This window comes from Coffea arabica, chromosome 4e (genome assembly GCF_036785885.1).
Source record: "Coffea arabica cultivar ET-39 chromosome 4e, Coffea Arabica ET-39 HiFi, whole genome shotgun sequence".
In the NCBI taxonomy this organism is placed as follows: domain Eukaryota; kingdom Viridiplantae; phylum Streptophyta; class Magnoliopsida; order Gentianales; family Rubiaceae; genus Coffea; species Coffea arabica.
The window spans coordinates 672290-697641 of NC_092317.1; the positions used below are offsets into that span (position 1 = coordinate 672290).

Here is a 25352-nt window from a genome sequence, read left to right on the forward strand (position 1 = left end):
TGCAATTTTCTAGAGTTTTTTAATAGAAAATGTACCGTAGCGATTTGATGCATGTGAGGTAAAAAGGTGATTGGAAAATGTGTTCAGGAGAAATCGAGATATAATTTAGAGGTTAAAATAGAAATCGAGATATAATTGAAGGAGGTAAAATGGAATTAATCCTTACCATTACCACTACTTTGAAATTTCTTGGACGGGTAGTACAGTGGTAATTATAACATCTTAATTAGCCGAAGCCGCAGACTTAGAATACAAACACTAGTACTGTTATGGTCATGGGAATTAGAAGGGTTTGTGGCGTTGGAGCTGGAATTTTCGGCTTGGTCGATTATTGTTGTGGGTGGACGAGCCGAATACATTTTTACAAGAAGTCATTTTTTGCACAACTTTTGCGACTATGTATATAGGTTAGAGAGGTTCAATCGTATAAAGGGCGAGCCGTGTTATGTTTTTTTTTTTTGGTCAGCGTAAACAAATACAAAACATTGGTGAATTGAGCAGACGCATCATCAGAGCTTTCACCATTGTAAAGTTGTAAACCCAAAGCGTGAGACGATAAAGAAAGACAAACCTATCAGTGTACCAAATACCGCTGCTTACTGCTCTTAGAGAGAGAGAGAGAGAGAGAGAGGAAACTACATACTGTTCTAGTGGTAGCAGACTAGCAGTAGTAGTATATATTTGGGGATAGGAATGGTTTCTTCAGTATGCAGCTTTATGAAAAGACAAGAGCTAAAGTTGACGGTGCAAAGACGTGTTCTTGGGCCTCATGGTGATTCAGCAATTTTGGAAGCTTTTTGCCTTCTCTAATCAGAAAATTGGAATGGGGTGTCAGCAGCTTGTTAGCCATGGATAGCACTCGCTCCAAATTCAAAAAGAAACGTACGTACGTATGGGGGCTTTGGGGGTGGGGGATGGCGCTCTTTGTCGACCAGCTACTACTACTGCATGCATGCATGCTGTGATGTGATTCCCCTCCTCACATGTCTCACATTATGATGGATGCTGGTATCTTTGCGTCCAATTAGGAAACCATACGCATAATTTGTAGAATCTTATAGTAGTATATAAGAGAGAAGAAAACTGAATGTATAGCTGAAAATTTCTACTAGTAATTATACTGATAGCTAATTGATCTTCACTTTACATATATGTTTCGAGTATTGTCAATGTATACGGGATAGTTTGATAGCTGATATATATTAATGTATAGACTATCACGGTTTGATAGATGATACACGAGTAACTCATGCTGGGTTGGTATTGATTTGGTTCGAGTTTCAACCGTGAAATTCAGGAGCACTGGGTCTCGATTATTCTTGATTAAATAAATAAAAGATGCTCCACCAATAAACATAAAGGTAGGTAGATGTTCTTGAATTTGTGCACCCGTGACGTTCAGGACCACTGACAAGGCAGCGAAGCAATGCTCGGAAAATCTTGGGTTCATGGGATTTAGGATTCTACCAGCTTCAACTTCAAGAACATATAGAACCTACCTAAATGCTAGTCCACATCCAAAGTTAATTTACTCAATCCAACATATAATTTCTCATGTATCCACAACATAATTACCCTTCCCTGTCCTTTTTACTGAGACGAGAGATGTTTATGTAGCAAGGAAGAGCTAGGGGAAGGAAGTTTTTTTTATCTACTAAGAGTGCTTGAGGTAACAATTGCTGCACGATCTCGCATGACTTGTTTCCACCCTACCTGCTAGTTGTCTAAATGTGATGGTTATTACAGGGAAAGCAACCACAGGAATTGTTTCTAGTGATATATGAGGTTTGGCGGTTGGTAATCTTCCGGGCTTGCTCATTGGCATTTTGTATTTGTTCAGAATGTTGAAGCCTGGAAGCAGTTCTCCACTCCTCAGCTTTTCTATGGACAATTGCCATCTTCTTCATCAATTTCTCCTCCAAATTTGATCTCATCTTCTCTACTTTCATCTGGTATTTGTTCACATGTTAAACAAACAAAAAAAGGTGCAAGTGATAACAATGCTGACAACATCATTACCATCAGATTGAGACAAAAAAACTGCAAGTGCCCACAAAAAGTCCAATCTTAAGATATTCTGCTAGGGCTAATTAGCAAGTCCTCTGCACGAAAGCTTGCATTCAAAAAATTCTTGATTACGGATTCCAAGGTTTGATCAGTCAAATGGACAAAGCACTGATTTTTATTGGCCTTGTTTATCGACAAGTAATAATTTAGTCTCAAGTATGTTATCCATTAGTTCATGCAAATGTGACAAAGTTTATCTAGAATTTTGCCACTGCTGCACCCTCACATGGAATTGGGACTTCCCAAAGTAGGGGTCATTACGCGTAACCATATAAAACTAAAATTATGCAGTATACTACAGGGATTATCCTGCTTTCTTCTCCCTCATCGAGAGAGAAGGAAGACTGTGATGCACGCCGGATGAGAAAAATGGCTGAATAAAGAAACTTGTTTTGGACCACAGAGGAAAAAAATTGTGTTCTATAGCAGCGGGTGGCTCGATGAAGACCAATCCAGCAACAAGCCTGACAAATTCTCCAAACTATAGTCAACATAATCCAGCCGTTCTATATGTTTATTACACTAACAGATACGTATAGTCTCGGACTGGGGGGAAGTAGATTTTGAATTCTTAACCGAGTTTTCCTTTCGTCAGAGGCCATGCTGTACAGAACCCAAGTTCCCATATGCATATTTCCACAACGTTTCCGAGGTATTGCTTGCATATATGGAACAATAATGATACTTTGAAAGATGCATGACTGATCTGGCCTTCTTGCAAGAATGAAAATTTTATAGCTGTTTTTGGGCTGGGGGATTTCAGTTTTAAAATAAACCAAACAATTCACAGCTTTCACATCTCAAATGCATGTATATTTTGGCACAGAGCATAATGCTTATCTATCCAAGAAGAATCCCACGAGGAACCAAGAAAAGGCCAAAAGGGTACCTCAAGTTTTCTTGATTGAGCTTCTGCCTTTGCCCTTTGGAGGTTCACCCAAGCTTGAATCTTTGCTTCTTCCCTCTGGTACCTGAAGATATATTAGCACAATCAATTTGTATTTCTGGATATATAAGAGGGTGTAAATAGACTTGAGAAAAAAACTTGGCTCTTTAATTTACCTAATGCAGCATTTGGTCTTCTCTTCTTCTTCCCATGCATAAGCCTTGGACTCGGACAAACTCTTCCTGCAGTCATTGGTTAGATCAAAATGCCTCAAGCTCTTTGATATTTCCTCTTCCTCCTCTTCCCTCGAGCTCCAATTCGACGTAACAGAATCAAATGGCGCTGTTCCAAACTGCAACTTGGCTAAATGGCACTCTTGCAATTGTGTGATGTCAATGGTAGTGGTGCTACTGGAATTCGACAGGACTAATGGACCAGACCTATCGGCAGGAGTGTTGTGGCGCACGGGCGACGTACTTTTGAATGGAGTATGGCATCTTGAAGTGGTAGAACTCCCAAGTGGAGTCATTTCTGTTCCAATGTCCCTGTGCTTGACCTCATTCTTCACTGCCTCTGTTGCTGCATCTTTGGTCGATTTTCCTGCAGCACTTCCAAATAAAAATCCTTCTTTCATTGGTTCTGAGCATTTAAAGCTGGGGAAAATAGGATCCGCCTCGTTTGTGAACTTATCTGCCATAGCAAAATTAACAAATGATTGTCCAAAGATTAGTAAGAAAGAGTGCATATCCACGTTACAATTTCTGCTCTGGCTCAAAAACTCGAAACTAACCAAAGTTTGGGTCGGGATACCTAAGTTTCGAAGTGTGCTGGGAAAAGAAATACCATAATCGAGTAGTTTTTTCTTTTTTGTTTTTCCCCCTTCACCATAGGATATTTACTTAGACACCTTTTTAATTTGCAACTATTAAACCTTGTCTCTTGTTAATTAGTAGTAGTGCATTTGTAGCCAAGCTTCAAAAGTCGCATCACTTGGGCTTTTACAAGGCCAAAATAAAAAAAAGGAGCATACAAATTGTTGTGTGCACAATAAGTGGAACAATTACACCACAAAGGCAATGGGGTAAAGATTATAGAAAAGCTTTTGACCTTTTAGCAGTACGTCTGCTGCTGCAGCTGAGGCTGACCCTTCACTGAAAGCTCCAGCAGATGAGTTATGATGGCCGAAAGGGGGTAAAAGCCCCTGGAGGCCTGCTTTTGTAACAACTGTAGAGACCTTTTCATCTATTATGACCCTTGATTTTTCAGCAAACAACTCCGGCTCAGGCTGAGCCTGCTGTGGCTTAAACTCATTACTGCAATGCTTGGACATCTTTGAGGAGCAAAACTGATGCAACGGAGGCCTTGAGCCGTGGTAATGAGCAGGGGAGTCATGGCAAGAGCTGCCACTGATGAGCCACTTCTCAGCATCTTCCCACTTGGAAGGGAAACTCTTTCTTGACAAATTGCCAACGCTAAAGCTAAAAATTGGCCTGCCTGGTGTGGGAGGGGCATCTGCATTATTCCTCTTTGAAAACGAACTCAGTCCCAGGTCTCTCCTTTTCTGAGCCGGCACGTCCAAGAAACCTCGGCTCTCCGCTCCATTGCTACTCATTGGAAATGACTTGACAAAATCAGAAGTTTCCTTTAGATTGAGTCTGCACAGAGGTTCGTGGATTGCATGGTCCAGAAAAGGGTTCTCTGTTCCCGTGCTGTAGAAAAAATTGTTGCCCTCTACTAGTGTTGCTTCCTAATGTCACAAACCCATAATGCACATGAAATAATAGAGAAACTGTCAAGTAAAACCCATGTCCGGAAAAAGAGGTAAGAAAAGAAGAAATGCAGGGAAGTGCAAATGGGAATGGGATGCATTTATATTTCACCTGTTGAGCTGGGAAGACCGGTGGATCTTCATAGTATTTGGGGCCTTTGAGATCCATGTTTTTGAGCCAGGAATGAGTGAGTAGAGGTATAACTATCAACTATGGAGGCAGAAGAGACCAGCCTCTACTGCTCTCTAGTATTATAATCTCTCTTATTGGAAATGGAATCTATATAATAAGAGGCATTGGGGAGCTGGATGGCTTTACGAATGTGGATCAACTTTGATAGAAAAGTCCCTGCCATAGGAAAGTGACCGAGGCAGTTTGGTGTAAATGAATAAGCGTAACAGGGGAAGAGGACTACTCAAGTAGGAAAAAGTTTTGACCAGTGGGGGGCTTGTGTGTAAAGTACAGTTCACAATGACTAAAATGTACCGCAGGACGATGATCTTTGCTTCCCCAGGAAAATGAAAATACACTCGCATATAGGAGTACTAGAGAGTGGTGTATCTGACCAAAGGACAAAGTGTGTTGGCAGCATTGAGTGGTGCAAGCTATTTTTGCTTCATTTCGTGCGGCAAACCACACTGAGCCAAAGCTCAGTAGCCACTAAAAAGAGAAGGGATTTAGTAATTTATTTTTTTTTTAGCTGCAAGTTGGGGCGTGAATCCCACTTATAAGTGAAAAAATTTTAAAAAGGTGTGAGAGCACTTTATTAGTTTAATCAGATCAAATCCATGTACCTGTTAATCATTTATATATAGATTAGATTATAAGAATGTTATCGACATAATCTCTTTAATCTCTCCTTCCCTGTAGAATAGAATAGATTAAATTACATGAACGTTATCGTTACTGAAAAAAATAAAAAAGTTTCTCATTGACTTTCCTCGAGGTGAAGAATAATTAGATTGATCTGGTTTCTTTCTCTACATATATATACATATACATATATACACACATATATATATATAGAGTAAGATGACCTGTGTTCCTTTAGCTTTTTCGATTTATTTATTGCAGTTTGTCGCATCTTGCATTTTGATTTTGATACAAGTATAGAACCTCTCATCATCTCTGTAGCATTATTGATAGGGAGGCACCCTCGAAACCAGAGGCACATTTGCGGTTGATATTAACGGACGGGGACATTAATGTAAACAACATAAAACTTTATTGGGAGGTTATTCGATTCTAAAAACTACGCTGGTGATTTTTGTGAACTTGCAAAAATCCAGGAAAGATGACACGTGCTACCACGCAAGTGACCCTAAAAAGGCAGAGGGAGCTTTGGGAGTCTCATAATTCAGATGCAGTCAGCCAGAAAGAGGAGAAGACGAGATACATGCATGGCCTTCTTTGCCAAGTTAAGAAAGAAAGAGTAAATAATAGGGGGAAAAAGAATTTAAGTATTTTTTTAATCTGTATCCGCCTCATAAGTCCTCCCTAATCCTTGTTAGTATTTACTTGGTGATGTTTTAGAAGGTATTGCCAGTTGCAAGCTGCAACTGTCTCAAAAGTTACAGCCAGCCTGTCTCCGGATAAAGAACAATAATTTTGCAAGCTGGTCCATGGATTACCATTTACACCACTTGTTTATTGCTACCTATAAACTCAACAGTCTTATCCTAATCAAATACTAGAATAGAACCCTTCTACGAGTTCAAAGAGATGCTTCGAGATTACAGACGATAATCAAGTGCTGAGCAACCGGAGATGGCCACATGATCAAATGCTATTATTGAAAACTTCATGTACGTACCTACACACTCCGTAGCGTGCGTAACCTGTGCTGCGTCTCTGTTGCCAGCGAGTGACTAACCACGTCGAGAAGGTATCCCGAAGTTGGAGACAGGAGAAGAATCCCAGCTGCAGAACTTAAAAAATTACTCCGTTTGGAATAATTGTTTGGAAAAACACCACTAATAGTAGTATTTTTCTGTGACGTGATGTATGTGAAATGAAAATATAGTTAGTATAATAAAAAAATGTATTTATGATGCAAGTAAAATATTAATGGGTTCAAATTTTCATTATCGCTCTCTCTTTTTTAAATCTCGCCCATTATCTGTTGGCATTATTTGTAAAAAATTATTTGCTTGCATTATAAAATATGTTTTCAATCAACCATTCTATTTTATAGACATCTCTTTGTCTCATATTATTTTAAAAAAAATATTACAATAATTATTTGAAATAACGTTGCGTCACAAAAAAAATTTTAAAGTAATTATTCAAAATAATCTCCTATCAAAACACACACGCAAATAATGGCTATCCAACCACGTGGCGAGTTTGTTTGGATTAAAAAATATTTGGAAAACTTTGTAAGATTAAAAAAAGTGTCTATCCAAATATAGTATTACTCCATGAAATGCAATTCATTTACCCAACAAAGTAAAAAACGGTTGCGTGCAACTCCTTTATTTAGGTGGGAGGAAGACTAACTTGTTTATTTATTACTACTAGTGTGAATACCCGTGCTACGCACGGTACTTACATTATTTAAAAAAATTACAATCTATGAAAGAATTTAAAAATAGTAAAATATTATAATCATGAGCACATTAAAGTATATTTAAAAAAATGAAACTTTGTAACAATAGTTCAATATTGATAAAATCATCTCCATTATTTATAAACGATCACTTTGATGAAGGTTGGATCCTGAAAAAAATTGAAATCTATATCATAAATTGAGCGACATAAGGGTCCAATTAAATATAATTGAATATTTAATTCGATAAGCGAATGAAATACTTACAGACATTTTGCCTTTGATTTGATAATCTTCTACGAAGGTGTGAACATTCTTCACACCAATCAACTCTGAGTACGAACGTCAGTATTGGGGGTTTAATTAATTCTATTGGTTTTTGTGGAGTTCGCACTATAAATGAGAATGCACGATTTTTGCATGAATTAATGTGTTGGTCGAACAATGCACCTCCATTTTTCCGACAATTAAAAGCATACATAGTTCAAAATTAACTTTTGTTTTAAACAGTTTGTAAATAATATTGTGTAAAAAAATATACATATAAATAATGCATACCTTTGTTTTTAAATCTCTAAGATAAGAATCATCACAACGAAACATGAATCGTGCATGCCTGTCTTGAAGAGCGAGGTATAAGGTACCACTGGAATCTCTAACTTCTATGTTAACATTGTATCTGTTAAGAAGAAATTGTGATGTATGATGCAACAAATTATATTAAAGTTCAAAATATATGAAAATAATTACCTGACAATAGTGTCGACTACGTCATTACAATTGATACACACCATTTTTTCAAAATGAGATTGACATGGTTGGCCACAATTTTTGCATAACTCATGGAACATATTGTCTAGGTTGATACTTTGAATGTAAGCAAGTATCCGAAATATTTAACCTAAAACCATCCAAACAATTATAGATTACAATTATTAATTCGAAACTACATGTAGATACTTGTTCATTACTTAATTAATTGAGAGCAATTGTACCGTAGGTATAACTGCATATTCGGATATCCATATTCTCTTAGCATTTGATATCAACAATGCTTGGGACATTGTAAAATTGCATGACCGCAACCACGTCACTAATTTCTGAGCACATTTATCATTCTCAAACCTGCAAAATTTTCAAATACATATTCGTAAGGGTATGAAATATTATTAATAATTTAATATTTTGGTATTTGTAAAACTTACCAACTGTGTAGGTATTGTATATAATATAATACATTTAAATATTTTTATATAAATATATAAATATATTTATTTATAAATATTGATAATTGTATTATAAATGCATAAATGTATATTTATATTAAAATATGTAATTGATAATTTACAATTTATACATTTATATAATATTCATTTTTAATTTATACATTTATAATAATATACATTTATACATTTATAAATATATTTATATTATGTATTGTATATAATATAATACATTTATAATACATTTATATATTTTTATATAAATATAGTTATTTATAAATGTATTATAAATGCATAAATGTATGTAAATATAAAAATATAAAAATTATAAATTATAAAAATACTCAAAAATATGTTTTAAAAATACCTCTAAAAATAATCCAAAAAATTTCTACTGTAAAAGTTTTTCATATAGTTTTTAAAAAACAACTAATCCAAACATACTTGTATTTCAAAAACGAAATGCTATAGTGTTGTTTTTGAAAAACAACCCCAAAAACAGCTAATCCAAACGGACCCGTATGTAATTTAACATTTAGAATAGTAAAATATATTTTTTATTATGTTAATTATAAAACCAAACAAATTGTCAATTTTGGTAGTAAAAATGACAATATATTTATGTGAACCTTTGATATTAGATAACATTGTAGTGATTCTATTCATTATGATTGACTACTGCATATGCAATAATAGGTTTTAGTACTATTTCGTAACATGTAACATATTAACAAAGCAATTGGGGAGCTTTCGGTAGGATTTATTAAAGTGCTTATAAGCAATTGGTACTCTTTCCACATTCTTATTAACAATGAAAACAACAATAATATTATAATATTCGGAATTGTATTAATACTTAGAAGTACAATAAAAATGCCAAATTATAAAGAATACATAATACCGAAATTTCTAACTTGATTCTTATAAACAATCAAAACAACAATAATAATATAATATTGAGAATATTATTAATAATTGAAATAACAATGGAAACACCAATATTTAAAGAATAAGTACCGTAACTTCTAACTTGATTCTTATAAACAATGGAAACAACAATAATATTATAATATTGGGAATATTATTAATAATTGCAATTATAATGAAAATGGCAATATGTAAAGAATAGATAATACCGACTTGGTTCTTATAAACAATGAAAACAATAATAATATTATAATATTAGAAATATTATTAATAATTCTAAATATAATGAAAATACCACTGTTTAAAGAATAAATAGTGGCGAAACTTCTAACTTGATTCTTATAAACAATGGAAACCATGTCATTCTGGATTGTGCCCGTGCAGATGTGACATGAATTTTACATTTTTTTAGCACCTCATTCCTACCATAAGTAAGATTTCTAAAAGATGCTTCGGATGGGCAGATGCTCTTCGTCCAAAAATCGGTTGTATGGGAAGCTATTGGTTCTTGATGATTGTAATATGCTCATTTACCTATAGCCCTGAACTGTACATTGTAGATTACTAATGAAACTTGGACATAGTTGCATGACTGTCAACCGAATTCCCAGCTTTTAAGTTTTCAAGTAATATTGACTCTTTATTACATGGTGAAGCGTCCTTTCTTGCTCCAGGCACAAACGGGGTAATGCCAATTGGTAGTTCTCTTAATCTGCCAATTGGCTCAAGTATACTTTACTGGCTCAATCCTACTCCAGTTTTCACTCGGCTGCACAATAACTCAACAAACACAAATCAGATTACCAACCTTCTGATCAAGAGTCGTCCTATTCCTATTTCTTAAGCCCTCTTGTTATCAAGTATCATATTTAAGAATTACCTGGTCCATGAAATGGATTAGGAAAGCCTAGAGAACCCGAATTAGTCATGTCATACCATAACTGGCTTAGAACGTTCCTAAACCCAACAACTAAGTGTTCCCCCCGATCAGTCACGAAGGATTAAGCATTTTGCAATAAACCCAAACGATTTACAATTTACGTAAACCCAAACGATTTACAATTTACGTAGGAATTTGCACAGAAGAACAGGAGCACTCCCGTGCCATGTTCGACGCAATCTACCCCACCGCGCCTCTTGTAATTCAACACAAAATTATCCTTGCTTGCGAAAAGCTCACATCGAGTAAAGTAAGAAGTTTTATGAACAGCAAATGACGATATTTAAGGGCATATATGAAAGGACATAGTAAAAGTTCCATTCTCAACAATGGAAACACCTTTTATAAATATTAGTATGGGTTTCTGCACAATGTTGAATTTGAAAGAATAATCAATTATGGATTTTGAAGGTTTTCCCTAATCAGTAACGTTTTTGAAGGTTCTGAAAGAATAATCAATAACGTTTTCCCTAATCAAAGCTATGACCATGTTCCGGTACTAATCTGATTAATTACTAATACAATGAGAACTATATGTCTAAATGCCTAAACTCACATAAAAGCCATAGTACCATACTTTGTTGATTGAGCCAGCAAGGATTAGTATAGAAACAACAATAATATTATAATATTGAGAATATTATTAATAATTGAAAATACAATGAAAATATCAAGATTAAAAGAATAAATAGTACCGAAACTTCTAATTTGTTTGGCGCGGCGTTTGAGTCGGTTTAGTCGAGATTTTATCCATCGTAGTTGATGTGAGATTTCTCTTTCGCTGACGCAAAGTTGTTGGAACTGTTCCAATTCTTGTGTGGGACCGTTGCGGCGTCCTTTTCGTTTTGTTAGCAGATGTTTCCTCCTTTGCAATATTGCGAGTTTGAAATTTATGCGTTGCTGACATGCTTGTAAATGGCCATGTTCCATTGTGAAGTTAATTTGAGAGGGTCAAGAAGGAAGTTGATTGGAAGGGTTTTAATTATAGTGGAAAGGGGGATGTGGAGTGAAATTGTAAGAGTAATTCCCAAAAGTAATACCAAGTATATTGTTGCTCCGTGGGAGTTGGAAAAGATCATGTGCCGTTGAAGTAGGGGATAAGTACCAAGTACATTATATCTCCGTGGCAGTTGGAGTAGTGGTACCACAACCATTAGTAGTGGAAAGAGTTTTAATGTAAGTGGAAGTTACATTTTTGTGTGAGGGAACGTAGGAGTGTTAGAGTAATGTAAGTGGAAGTTAAATTTTTGGTTGAGAGAACGTGGGAGTGTTAGTTGGAGTTAAACGTGGGGATGTGATGTGCCCATGATATTTTTTACGAAATAAATTAAATATAAAATGCTAGGAAAATAGAGTTGAGAGTGGGAAGGGTTGTGAAGGCTTGTTGCTAAAAATCCCTTCTCAAATTTATATAGATATAGATAAGGATACAAGGCGTGCGCGTGGCGTTGGGTTCACTAGTGTAGCGTGCAGACCTGCACTTGCAATAATGCATTTTTTTTTTTGTGGGATTGATGCAATAGAGCATTAAACATAGAATTAGTCAGCATTCGGGCCTAATTGCTCAATAAGTCTACAACTTGTGATCGGAAAACAGGAAACCACAGCCGCATAATTATTTGTGAAACAGTTGAAGTAGCACACTAATATTCCTTCCTCAATTTTGCAACACGCGCTTTAATCACTGAATATGCTCCGCACAATCAACAGAAGCACCTGTCTTATTGTTGCTCGCCGGAGTTTGGGACCAATATAGAACTACTGGTATTTACTATACATATTGCTTGATTGCTTGCTATGTTGGATGTTGCCACCACATTCAGGCAACAGTGCAGTAGGCGTCCCCTAATGCGCGACGCGACTAACAATAATAATAATGTTGGTTTGTTTTGAGCATAGAATGTTTGATTCGAGCAACTCGTACCACGAATTGGATCAGCTTTGTGATCTTCGGACCGGATCATCTCAGTTGTTGAACCTGCTGATCCCTCCTGCCAACTGCCCATATATAACAATTTATGTCAAAGGAAGCAAGCAATCAAGCTAGGATGAATGGAATTCAAGATTTTTTTGAGTTCTAATCCCTTTCTCTTTTTTTTTTTTTTCGCTTCTCAAATCTCATTCCTCGCCTGTTTCTTGTTTCAACCAGTGATCGTAGTATTATAATACTCCTCCCGAGAGTCCAAATTCCTCCTGGAGAAGGTAACAATCAAGCAGCAGTCCTTGAATACTACGGCATGTTGGCCTCAGGAAAGTCGTCGCTTGATTTTGATGGCACCACGAATTTCTTTAAAACAAGAAACCAGGTCATTTCAGGCCCACATCCAACAAATCCAAAATTAGATGCTTCAGCTAATTGTTTTGTGTTCGTGTCAAGATATTAATTACTATGTTATAGTAGTATATTTTTTCCCAGTTCTTTTGCCGAAGGAACAAAAAGAAATTGGGGAACAAACTGTCACGTCCGAGTCTTCCTCTTATCACCAGTCACGAGTACCTGAACCCGAAACGTCGACTTCATTCATCATGCCATCTGAACAGTGTGCATGTCTCCTGCTCAGCGCTTAGCTTAGAGCCTTAGCCTGGTTGATATCTAATTGGAGAGTTATATATATTTTTTTCTCTAAAAAAGTTTATTTTTTCAAGAGTTATATCACACACAGACACACACACACACACACATATATATATATATATATATATATGAGGTTTTTCTCCAATGTTTATAAGCCAAAATCGACCCCTGAATGGAAATACAAGACAAAACAGGGTATGGCATCCATCCCCTGAATGGAAATTCTTTTTTTTTTTTTGGCTCTGACATATCATATTATACAACTATTGTTGGACTAATTCTTGATTACCGGCATGCTTACCACCCTTAGAAAATACGAATGGGGGCTCAAATGAAATTGAAAATCATCATGTTGGCGTCAACTGACTGGATGACAGCAGCAGCATCAACAGTTTGAAGATAAGCTAAAATGGAGCCCACCAACACGCAGGTTTTACCTAAAGTAATCCACTAATGCTGAGATCAACTGATTAGACATTAGCAGCTAAATGGCCTAATTTATCTTACTATAATACGATACATCACCCCCCCTACGAGCTCTTTCCTTACATGGCCTAATGATGACCCGGAAAATAAAAAGAGGAACATTATTGTAAGCAATCAAACAGTGCAAGTATATACACGTCGGATATTGTTCTGTATGGCCTATAATAAACCTTGTAGTTAATGGAAATTCCATAATTAGCTAGCAAAAGGAAAAGTGCAAGCGATCATCAATTCAGCATCTCCTTGTTTTGTTCATCACATAGTAGCATTAGTATATGCTAGTAAAAGTTCTTTCTGGTACTCCACTCCACCACATAGCTTATAGCTAGAGAATCAATTAATGGCTGTGAGATACTCGATTTCTGTTTCTGCTCCCATCATCATCCAAGATCCTGCTTCCAGAAAGCCCGCGAGCATAGTGATGATGAGTGCAGAGAATCACATATCAGTCAACAGCACTGGAAGTAGTATTAGCACAACTCCCTTTCCGATCAGATCACCTACAAGAAACAAGGTAATCATCTTCATTTCCTCTCCGGCTGATTGACAATTTAAAAGTATGTATGGTAAGACAAGGACTACTTGGTTTTGTACGCTAATAGATTTGACTGTTTCAGGTTTTTGAGGATCCATCCAATGGAATCGTCTGTTACAGAGAAGAAAATGGGGAGATAACATGTGAAGGAATCGATGAAGGTCCTCGTCTACACCATCTTTCTTCAAGATTCACTGCTATTAATCAAAGGTACACGGTAAGAAATAGACCACAGATTCTCCTACAAAAAACAACCCTTTCTCCCGGGGTTAACGTACATCTTGCTACTAGTTTTAAAAAGTGACTCATCACCTCTTGCTAGGTTGTGAGTAGTGTGAGTGGTGACTAAAGATTGCTTCTTTTTTTTTTAATAATGTTTGGCTTGCAGAGAAGCAGAGATCATTGACCTACTGGAAAGAAGTTTGCTTCAAGTGGTGGACAGTGACAAGACGTAATTAGGCAAAGGCTGAGACAGGACACGGTGCCGCGGCGAGGCAACAGCATCAATCCGGACTGTAATAATCGATGGCTGCTTCCTTCATCTCATTCTTCTGCTCAATCCTCAGTTTCTGCATAAAACATAATACTTGTATATACAGTCTTGCACCCAATTGATCCTTGGGTTATGTACGATGAAACTGACCGAGCAAAGATCAACAAATTCTGGATGGTCTGTTTTGTTGTAAAGATAGAATGTTGGCCTTTCAATATCACGGCCACCATGGTATTAGCAGCTGGTATAACCTAATAATTCGACCCTCCTCGTTGGTATTTACAATATCTATTTATTTTATGTCCCTTCCCCTGCATCCTCGATCCCAAAACGCCATACCTACACGCCATACTGATAAGGATTTCCTTTGTCACTCTCTGCACATCAGAAAGGGTCATCTAGGCCAGTTTTTATCCCTGATCGTGCTTTGTTTCCATCGTCATTCTCACCTATATCGCCAGCTGAGTATTGATTATTCACAGGTAGCATTCAATCGAGGGAAAAAGATTAAACAAGACACCGAGATAACAGACCACCAGTTGGCACCCAGAAGTTGGTTACTACTTACTGCTAATCAAGAGATATGCATAAGAAGAGATGGAAAAACTTATTTGAAAATAATAATCATGGCACTTTCTCTGGTAGTACCATATATTCATTCGAGATTTAAAACAACAACAAAAAAATTTCTTTGATTGAAAAACCTGTTCAAAAAAGACTCTTGAGGTTTTCTCTTTTTTTTTTTTTTTTTAAAAAATTAATACTGCTCCATCCAAACGGAATCCATCATTATTTGTTTAGGAAAGGAAAAGCCTTTTTCGAGACAGGAAGAATGACCACGGCAACTCGTAATGACCGTGCTGTTGTAGAACTCTCTGATATCCACAACTAGCTTCTTTCAACATGTCACTAGAAAGACAAATATAAAACAGAGAGACTGAGAATAGCACTCGAATATGGAGGAAAACTGCACCTATTAATGAGTTCTAACTGTTAATATGCTCACCACTAAGAGCCCTATCTCAATGAAAATCAAAACTAATTTCGAGAATGCTAAATGCTGGAACAGATTAGTGCAACATCTCTAAATGGAGCAGCACAAAATCATTCAGATTTCAGACCACCTCATCTCCAATCTAAAACAACCAAGAAATCTGAATATTTGACCCATTCAGGTACTGCAGAATTCTCAAAACAAGTACTATTATCAGACAAGAACATCAAACCCAGAGGAGAGGACACATCACCTACGAGTCTTCTTCAAGGGATATGGACATGTATTCTGTGATTAGCCATCATTTTTCGTCCTTCATCCAGGAAGCCAACGCATTGTGATAAACTTCAAGCACGCACAAGGGAAAAATAAGAAACCGCGATGAGTTAATATGTTACACAAAATTGCAATTGCATGATCAAAATGGATTTACATCTTAAATTCTAAATACAAAATGAAAGAAAAAAAAAAGTACCAAAAACCATTTTACAAAATCATTTCAAGAAAAGGTCACTCTACTTTTTATACTGCTGAGCATTTCCCAGGTAATAAAGCCAAGTTCTTCAGCCATTGATAAACAATCATGAATTCTGCTGTTAAAGAAGGTATTTGGAAGTTCCCTCCAAAAGAATTCGAAATGGCAAAAGCACCATTTATGAACTAGAAGAATAATGCAGGAGCATGCTCCCAAAAATATATCTTCACATGTACAGATTGGCCAATTTACTTGATCACTGAGCAGCACCTCCACCCTGCAAGTTCTCAGATAAATCATTCTGAGACTTGCTGGGAACTATAGTAGGCGGAGACCATTGATCTGGAACCATCAGAAAATAGGTTGTCATTGCTTTTCTAAACCTCTTTTTGTATTGCTTAGGTGAGATTACTGTTGGTGGTGTGTTTTTTGGACCCCCAAGGATTCCAGACGCCTTCACCCATGTTTCCAAGTGCTTGTCCCATGTATACTGCCGCATGAAGTCGATAATCCCAAGAACAAGTTCATGCTTCTCTTGATCAACACCAACCAACAATGAATAGTCCATTACATCAATTGACTGCAAAAGTAATCAGATCGTCAGTAGTGATAACATGCATCTATCAGGGAAAAAAGACCCAGGAAATGCAACGCGAAGGACACGCCATGTGAAAATTGACACAAACACAACACTCACTCATACAGCGCCACCCACCCCCCCCCCCCCACCAAAAAAAAAGTTTTCATGGGAAGATAAACCAAATTTTCATGAGCTAAGCTCAAATTATTGTACATAGGGCAACCTAGCTGATCAGAGATAGTTAATCATCAACAGTTCACACAAAAACAAAAGATGGAGTATATATTAGCGCACCTAAAGTGGTCAAAAAAGCCAAGTTCGGAGATTCTCTTCAAGAGACAATTTATATGCTACCATATGTCATATGTCTGACATGTTACACGTTTACTGACTAAGCCGTTAGAGAAAGTTGGAAACTTACTGCAAGGAATGCAGTATCATTCCAAACTGCTCTTTCAAGCAACCTCTTTGCCTTGTTTCCAACAAATATAGGAGAAGTTGGCATTGCTTCAATCAAGTTCTGATCCAGCAAAACCTTGTTACTTCCACTGGAATCCGGATTATATCGAGATCTGGAAGATCCTTTTAGATCATAAAGCCGTGTCAAGTTTCTCCCAAAAAGAAGGTTCTCCATAACAAGAACATCCATCTTTAATTCCTTTCCCCCCTTAACATGCTTCGACGTAACCTTCAGCAATCAAGGAAATGACAATATAATAAGTTCCAAGAAGGCAAAAATAACAATTATTGGGGGTTCAGAAAAATGCTTCACCGAACCAAAAATGAGGGGAAAGGACAAGAACCTACAAGTGATATCCAAATACAACATTTATTTTCTAGCAGAGTATAAGAAAGTGATAGAAGTCAAAGTACAATCCATGGATCTTGGCCTAGTTTAAGAAAGCACTAGACATCAAACTAGAATTCCAAGGATATTGGCCTAGTAGTAAAACCTATCCTTAACACACACCAGATGAGGGTTTTATTTCATAAAATGGACAGACGTAAGTAAAACTAGCATCTTGCAAGCGTTCTGATGCCTACCTATGTGAAGGTTGCTTTCTGCAAACCATACTATTACTACGATCACTGTAAGAGTTTAAAAAATAAGCCTTTAAATTCCAAATTTACTTTCATTCGTAATTTATTAAACTCCTACTTCTACCAACTCAAATTCAGTCCCTAGAAGTACCTGATAAATCCCAAGTATCTTTGCCAGACATGTAGGGCTTCCTGAACCAATAGATTCAGAAAGATACTTGAAATATCCAGGAGCAAACTTTATGAAAGATTCCAGCTCAGTCTTAGTGACTTGTTTAATAATAAACCTATCATCCAAGGTTTTGGCAAAAAAGACATTACTCTTGCCACCCTGGGCTCCCCATTTCTTACAGCGGCTAAGAGATCTTATGAAGTCAATCTCAGATGGGCAACAAATCCTCCTCAAAGCTTCAAAACGCTTAGCGTAGTAACAGGTCACAGTATATTTCACCTTCCCAAGGGGTCCATCATCTGTCAAAGACACTCTGGCGTGCATAGCTTTTGTGTAAGAAAAAGGATCCAACACCGAGGAGCTACGAGTACTGGACATGGATAAGATACTTTCATCTGCAGAACCAAGACTTCTATAAGGTTCCAAGGCTATTTCGTCCATCGAGTGAAAAGATTGAAAACTCCCCGAGTCAAAGGACAGAGATGATGTTAAGTCTGCCATGTCCTTCAGTCTCTCAAGATCATCAGACAGTTGGACCAAATAATCGGGGGAAGCCAGGACATAAGCTATAACACTCGTAGGCTCATCATCATAAACTGGAACCACTGTGTCATTAAACCCAACAGGTAAGAGCAACCTGGCCCCACCTTGAAGTTCCAACTGTCTGAATGAGGAGATATAGACAGGATTATACTCAGACAGCGTGTCCAATTTCTGATTATTACCTAAAAAGTTTTTATTCAATGAGCGATAGAAGCTTATGAAGGGAAGACCTAGCCAGCTGACAGTATCTTCCACATTATCAGAAACTCTGGAGGACAAAAAAGGAGATGGCACAATTTTAGCGCCAGTCAGTTCCTCACCATGGCCCTCTGTGTCCAACATTTCTGCAGCTCCTCCAGTAGTCGATGAATCCAATGAAGCTGTATCAGAAACTTTATGCATATCATCCATTGATAACCCCAGACCAGGATTAGTTTCACCAGTCCAAGCAGCATCAAGTGTCTCTGACAGACTCACCATAACTGGAAACTGCCCATCAGAAAGGACGCCATGAACACTTACATTAGACTCTAAAGAAACAGATTCATCATGAATGTCTGTCACGCTAGAAGGAAATGACAGATTTCCTTTTACACTATTAGGATTTGAACCGTCAGTTTCCTGATGACCAAGTACAGCGGGATTTTTCAAGCCACCAACTCCATGATCACAAATAAATTCAGGAGGATACTCACCACCGCTAACCCCATGATGATGACTTTCATCTAGATTTACATCAGGAGAAGCCAAATTAGAACTGTCGAAACCCTGGCCTGGTCTAACAGAAACATTTAAATCACATATCTCCTCATTGGGTCTCACATCAGGAGCTGAATTGGCAACTGCCATCTCACGCTGACAAATGTTATCTGAACTGGCTACATATATCAGCCTGTGGTCCCACATATAAGATTGAAAGAGTAGTTGTCTACGCAATCGATTGATTTCAAGAATATCAACCGCGGGTTGGCCCTTCCTAGCCTCCTTATTCAGAATTTTATTAAGGGCATCCTGAAAAGACATAAAGTCTGTTATAGAAGCAAATATTAAATAGATGTTCTAAAGTGAAGAACATAGTCAAAGTGACAGTATTCAGTAATGTTCAAACAACAAGGCTCTAAGCTCTATCAATTTGTGAAAAAAATACAATTTAATGCATCAGATGACAAAACTTCTTCAAATCTAATGAAGAAGATTATCCTTTTCACATAGTTGATATTATGCCCCACGTATAAAATTTAACATTTTTTTTTAACCAAACTGAAGTAAATGAACAACAAAGTCAAAATAGACTAGCCAATAAGAGGAAATTTATATCCCAATCAACATTGCAAAGAGAAAATAAGAAGCAGAACACAAGATGGATACATCTAACCATGAGTCATCATTGCTGACTGAATCCATGAGTGCAGAAAAAGTCTTTGCTTCTTCGAGAAGCAAACATACTTCAGCAAGAAAGAAAAGAAAAGGCTAAATATAAGAATGAAAAATGAGTGCTTACCTCAAATTCCACCTTTTCCTTCTGCAACATTGCTTCTAAATCTGCCATTTGATGCCTTGATTCTGGTGCTTTTTTGCCACTGCTTGGCAAGCCTGGACCAAAATTTTTCTCCACCAAAAGACGGAGAGCATTTAGTACCTCAGAAAACAAAAGCTCAGCCCGGCCAACCACCTGACCAAAATTTGTTCAATTACAGCGAGTGAAGATAGATCAATTTGGGATACTAAAATACCCAAAAGCATGCTTTTGTACCTCATTCAGTTCTTGTTGTACCCATTCTTGATTCTCGAAGTTGAAATCAAGTTTTGGAGGAGGAAGATAGACTGAGTGAACATCAATTGATGCATAACGGAAACAAGCAACCATTTGCCCAAATCTGCAAAGCCATGACCATCATCAAGGAATTCAAAGGAAAGCAGAAGACAAATACTCTACCCATCACACATAAAAAGTTCATCTAGCAGGTATTTCAGGAACATTGCATGAAAAGACACAAGTTGTCCAAAAATTTTCAAACAAATGAATAGCCTAGATTTTTACTAATGAGATAGGTGCTCATAGAACCAAGTACATGCACTGCCTAAATTTTATTTCAACTTCATCAGGAATATATAATAGATAAAATTTTATGGCCCACCATACTTGAATATTAAGCTTTGCAGGAAGAGTCAAAAAAACATTATAGCTCCTGGAAACCAAGGACAATAAAAGGAATGAATTTTTTACCCATAAAATCGCAAACAGTCTCTGTGTAAAGAGTGGCCACAGCTTGCTACCCTGCTAGCAGCTGCATGGTTTGAAAAACTGAGCTCAAGAAACTTTCCAAAAGACAATCCCCAAGCAGCATCAGACATCACTACTCTTCGAGTTGCAGGAGGGAAACCATTGGTTCGTGGACACTTAAGGCACCTGTGCCACATCCAAATCTTTCCTTCCTTTTCACCTGGTAAAAGAAACTCTGGCAGCTTCTTCACAGCAATTGTAAGGGTGCCTTGTCGATGGGTATAACACTGAACATGCGCTTCTGAAGGCATCTCACATGAGCGGCATCTGTAACTCTAAAAAGAAAAGAAAAGAGCCTTAGTCACAGTAAAATATCCAAGGCATTCCAATCAGAAAATTAAAACACCAGCATGCATTGGTTTTTAGCAAGGCTTAAGATAGATATTAGTACATGATCAAATAAATGATCTCGTAAAAATCGTCCCAATGGTTTGTCAAAGTTTCCATAGTACTTGATCCGAAAGAGATGGGACCTTTCACAAACAGTCCCTTTCCAGACACATCTAGATGATAAGGTAACCAAAATGCTTTGGTGGTCAGAAGGGGAAGGAGGAAACTCTTCCTTTGAAGAAACTGGTTCCTCAAGAACTTGCTTTATATTTAGCTGCGATGAAGACAGATCTAGATTATTTTGAGTTCTATCAAGTCCATCACAATCATTCAGCACATCATCGGCCACAACGCCTATAACCGGTGGTATTGAAGGCATAAAACCATTAGGAATGATAGGATCTCCTGAAGCATGCTGAATGTCATTGGCCATAGATGCTTTTACACCAGTAGACTCAGTCAAATTCCCCGTAATCTTGTCCTCCAAAGAAAGACAAGGAGAGGGCTCACATGATGAAGTTTTTGAAAGAATCTGCCCAGCAGATGTGACAGTCTGCTTTATGGAATGAGACACAACAGCAGCATTTGAGCTAGAGCAATTCGGAGAATTCATCTCATGACCAAACAAACTTGTGGCCTTGAACTGTTCTGGAATGGGCAGGCTAATTGACCTTTGCGGTTCAACTTCAGAATGATGTCCAATAGTATGTTCATTACTTGGGGCAGTAAAACCAGGTATTGTTGAGATGGATCTCTCAATAGTAGATGGTTTATCTGGAAGTGCCACAGTAATTGGAGAATGCAATGGTAGCTCTGGCAGAGAGGCTCCTTCATCAGCAAGAAAAGATGTTTCCAAGGCCAGGTGATAAGCTGCGAAAACTCCATACTGCACAACATGTTTTACCTTTTTCAATTCATCGCCATTGGCACCTCGAAGTAGTACCTGAAAGAGACAAAATCAAGCAAGTATTTACATCCATGGCAACATATCAACTAATTTCAAAGAAGTCCAATAAGTATAATATCAATTCAAACTTGAACACTTCAAAGAAACTGGAGACCCGAAATTGAAATTCTGCAGGCTGAAGTAGGAGGATAATATTAATTTATAGCCACATGGAATCTGACAAATTTTCAAGTCATCAATGTCAAGGAAGAAAATCAGTATCCGAGACTTTTATCAGAATCTATCTAAAATTAAGTGAAAGACCTTCACAAACCCATCCATCTAGACATGCACCAATCTTAAATTAGTGTAATTACTTACAGTGCAACCAAGTGGCTTTGGACATCCTTCAAAATACATCAATGTTTTCACCAGCTTTTTTCCACTCTGTCCAGCTGTGCCATGCTCTTCTAGAAACCTCTTAACATGGAACATGTCACAGTATCCCAAATTTTGAGATGAGAGATGGTCGATTGAAGGTACAATCTGACAACCTGTGCAGCGAGCTATGCGCTCTAGAAGTGGTCTTTTGACATTTAAAACAAGTGATATGTCCTTTGCAAGAAGATACTCTTGTGCATAACGAGAAACAGATTTCTCCACCAGGAGAACATCAGGATTGTGGGAATCAATTTTTGCTACAGCCATCTTCAGATGATCCATTTCCTGGAAAAGGGTACAATTCCTTAAGAATGATACCTCCAGGATTTAAGAATACTCATGGAGAAAAGATCACATTATGCTAACAATGTAATAGACAGTCCGTCTCTGACTTGCAACACGAGAATGGTGGTTATAGAACTAACCTGCTGCAACAGCGTATCAAAACTTGACAAGAGATTAGAAACCCTCTGGTATTCAAGAGCTCCTCCGAGGATTAGTATGCGAGGTTTCTCTATCTTTGATGTCATCCTTCTGTGAGCAACATTCTTCTTACAAACAACTCCTTTCACCACCATACTGAAAAGAAAGTCTTCAAACAAATGAGGAATTTAAAATGATAGCATGAGCACTTTCTTAATCTGATAAACAACTCAGAGAGAGGCAGAAGCTCAAAGATCAGTTTAAATTATACTTAACTAAATGATAAAAGCACCAGTGACAGGCACCAAGACTGAGGTTGTTTTAAGTACAATTTAGTAGTCTATACCATTCACATGTAACTTAATCAAGTATCTTAACAGAGCTCTAACAAACGCTTCTGAAAAGTAATGTAAGATAACAAAACTTAGGCTGCACACCAACTCCATCAAAACTTTCCAAGTGCCTAAGCTGAATAGCACAATGCGGAAATAATTACTTGGAAGTTCAAAGACCTTACCTCTCACTACGACGCCCAGAAGCTATACATTTTACTTTCACGTATCCTCCTGGGTCCATTCCCCCACCCTTACTCATATCAGGCTTTAACATTGAAGCAGCCTCCCAGGACAGAGATGTAATTATTTCTAACCAACTCTCTTTGTCGTCTTCATCACCTACAAAGAGATTCTCAACCTGCAAAAGCTGAGCAACTAAAGCCCTAAAATGTCCATCAACTACATTCTTCATGGCCCTCTTGTGCTCCTCATTTGACTTTTCCCTACTTCGGAATTCCCCACTTCCAAAACTGCCTGAAGCACGTAGATAGCCCCACTCTCCAGCAGCATCCCCGTCATCGTCATCATCAAACAGAAGCACTTCACGGTCATCTTCTTCATCTTCAGGTTCAGGTGGAAGCCATAGAACTCCATTGTTCTCAAAGTCCACCGGTTCAGCATCAACATCTTCTGCTGCAATTAAAGATGAAGGCGCTTCACATTCATCACCACCGTCATGTCCACCTTCTTTTTGGGTAATCTGTTGGACTTCTTCAGAAGCCTGGGAATGAAAATCTAAACTATTTTGTAATGTCAACCTACTAATGCTTTTTGAATCAACAGCCTCAGCATCAGGATGCACTTTACGTGATCCATATTCATTGTCAATCTCATCAAACTGCATGTGACCATAGTAACCATTAAGATGAGGAAAATGCCTCGTTTTAGAATCTAACCGGTAAACTCCAAATTCATCTTCATCATCACTATTCCTGGACTCAGAAAACATAAGCAACAATTAAGTAGCTGCAACATTATAATATCAACTCACTGAATTGAAAAGGTGCAAAAGAAAAAAGTTATCAAGTCAGCCATGTGCAATATCCATGGAGCAGCCATAAACCAGGCCATTGAGTTGGCACAAGCTCATGGTGAACTTAAATGACATGGCATCTGTACTAGAATGCCTTTCACTTAATTTAAGGAAAGTGTCCTCACTGAAAAATGCACCTGATGTCAAAAATCAAGCATATCAAGGAAATTGCCTGCAATGATTTCAGGTACCAGGATACTTGATTATGCCGCGGTTCAAAGAATATACCACACTCATTCACTTACTTGGCAACTTCAGAACAAAAAATATGACTCTGAACAAGCAACCAAAATTATGTAAAAGAAATCAACCTGATAATGCTATACCCGAATTGATTAGAAGACTGATCTCTATGAGCTGTCTCCGAATCATGACCATTGCATGTTCTTGATTCTCCGACAGGTTGCCTTTCTAAGGCAGTTTCCATCGCTGCAGACTGATGAGGGCTAACCCCATCAGAGTGTGGCATTGATGCAAGAGTAATGCTACTACTGTTAATGGTTCCACTAGATTTGCTGCTAATGAAACTGGTTGTCGATGGCGAAGTACTGAGATCCAGACTGGGAAACTGAATCCCATTATCAACACCAGCAGCTATGCCTTGCTGCCATTGCTTGAAACAGAAATTACATACCCTGATCGTTTCTGACTCTTCACTGGGAGTCCTTGGTCCAAGAGATGATGCAGGAATCCAATTAGATGTACACTTGGCACAGAATACCCGGCCACAATGTCGGCAATGGTGCCTTCGTCCTGGAGGAAGGAAGGGGGAGCGGGAAGAACCACAAATGTTTTATCAGAGAGCCTTTCAAGCCAATGCCACCTGGAATACTATTACATGGTACTACTTAACTTGCCATGTTTGACTTTTGGGAGGTGATGCGAGAGCACGATCCGAACTGGTAAGCAGAGAGCTGAGCGAGCTGCGGGTGAGTGAACTAGTACTAGCGAGGTGAGCGAGTTGACCTGCAAGAGAAACTAACGGCGGAGCTTGTTCCCCGGTGTAGTTCCGACGGTCAAGTCAATAAGAGTTTAAGTGTAGAGCAACAGCGTAAATACTGTAGACGGCGTACCTTGTCTTGACCAATTTTGTTGTATTTATAGAGTTCCTGCTAGTAGTTTCCTTATAGGAGTACGAGTCCTAATAGAGAGGGAGTCTTTCTAGGGCTCCGTCTGCTAGTTTCGAAAGGTTCGAGAGCCGCGGTCCACCAGGCCCATCCAGCTAAGGAAGCGATGGCCATGCTCAAACTGTTGTCCCTCTGCTCGAACTCTCTGTCCGAACTGCCAGGTCATCATGACCAAACTGACACGTGGCTCCGGTGGATTGGCCCCACTACAGGAGGGGCTAGCTCTTTTTCTAAATGCT

General features: G+C 37.9%; 3 protein-coding genes across 4 annotated transcripts; 1 reads left to right on the forward strand and 2 right to left on the reverse strand.

The window, feature by feature from the left end:
• Positions 1-1440: 1440 nt before the first annotated feature.
• Positions 1441-5192, reverse strand: LOC113742005 (uncharacterized). Its single transcript, XM_027269683.2, has 5 exons — positions 4834-5192; positions 4061-4700; positions 3130-3643; positions 2957-3038; positions 1441-1949 (listed from the first exon to the last, which is right to left on the reverse strand). Exons 1-5 carry the CDS (start codon positions 4888-4890, stop codon positions 1725-1727), a joined length of 1518 nt encoding a protein of 505 aa, XP_027125484.1. The 5' UTR covers positions 4891-5192; the 3' UTR covers positions 1441-1724.
• An 8304-nt stretch (positions 5193-13496) lies between these two features.
• On the forward strand, positions 13497-14749 carry LOC113742542 (uncharacterized). Of its 2 annotated transcripts, none has more exons than XM_027270386.2 (3): positions 13497-13935; positions 14039-14166; positions 14345-14749. In XM_027270386.2, exons 1-3 carry the CDS (start codon positions 13762-13764, stop codon positions 14409-14411), a joined length of 369 nt encoding a protein of 122 aa, XP_027126187.1. In that variant the 5' UTR covers positions 13497-13761; the 3' UTR covers positions 14412-14749. The 2 variants fall into 2 exon arrangements, with proteins under 2 accessions (XP_027126187.1, XP_027126188.1); XM_027270387.2 differs by having other exon boundaries at positions 13498-13935; positions 14039-14173.
• A 1076-nt stretch (positions 14750-15825) lies between these two features.
• LOC113742541 (1-phosphatidylinositol-3-phosphate 5-kinase FAB1B) lies at positions 15826-24846 on the reverse strand. Its single transcript, XM_072046773.1, has 12 exons — positions 24840-24846; positions 24298-24739; positions 23136-23885; positions 22621-22774; positions 22136-22480; positions 20930-21811; positions 20482-20813; positions 20008-20131; positions 19756-19926; positions 17691-19265; positions 16920-17186; positions 15826-16498 (listed from the first exon to the last, which is right to left on the reverse strand). Exons 1-12 carry the CDS (start codon positions 24844-24846, stop codon positions 16175-16177), a joined length of 5373 nt encoding a protein of 1790 aa, XP_071902874.1. The 3' UTR covers positions 15826-16174.
• Between the last annotated feature and the right edge of the window lie 506 nt (positions 24847-25352).

Excerpts from the sequence above, each read along its gene's own strand:
- LOC113742005 (XM_027269683.2), bottom strand. The coding sequence starts at position 4,890 with ATGGATCTCAAAGGCCCCAAATACTATGAAGATCCACCGGTCTTCCCA. Across the intron at positions 4,701-4,833 it reads CGGTCTTCCCAGCTCAACAG|GAAGCAACACTAGTAGAGGG; the intron begins GTGAAATATAAA and ends TTGTGACATTAG. Across the intron at positions 1,950-2,956 it reads CTCAATCAAGAAAACTTGAG|ATGAAAGTAGAGAAGATGAG; the intron begins GTACCCTTTTGG and ends AACAAATACCAG.
- LOC113742541 (XM_072046773.1), bottom strand. Across the intron at positions 22,481-22,620 it reads TTGATACGCTGTTGCAGCAG|GAAATGGATCATCTGAAGAT; the intron begins GTTAGTTCTATA and ends ACCCTTTTCCAG. Across the intron at positions 16,499-16,919 it reads ATGATACTGCATTCCTTGCA|TCAATTGATGTAATGGACTA; the intron begins GTAAGTTTCCAA and ends TTACTTTTGCAG.
- LOC113742542 (XM_027270386.2), top strand. The coding sequence starts at position 13,762 with ATGGCTGTGAGATACTCGATTTCTGTTTCTGCTCCCATCATCATCCAA. Across the intron at positions 13,936-14,038 it reads GATCACCTACAAGAAACAAG|GTTTTTGAGGATCCATCCAA; the intron begins GTAATCATCTTC and ends TGACTGTTTCAG. Across the intron at positions 14,167-14,344 it reads TTCACTGCTATTAATCAAAG|AGAAGCAGAGATCATTGACC; the intron begins GTACACGGTAAG and ends TTTGGCTTGCAG.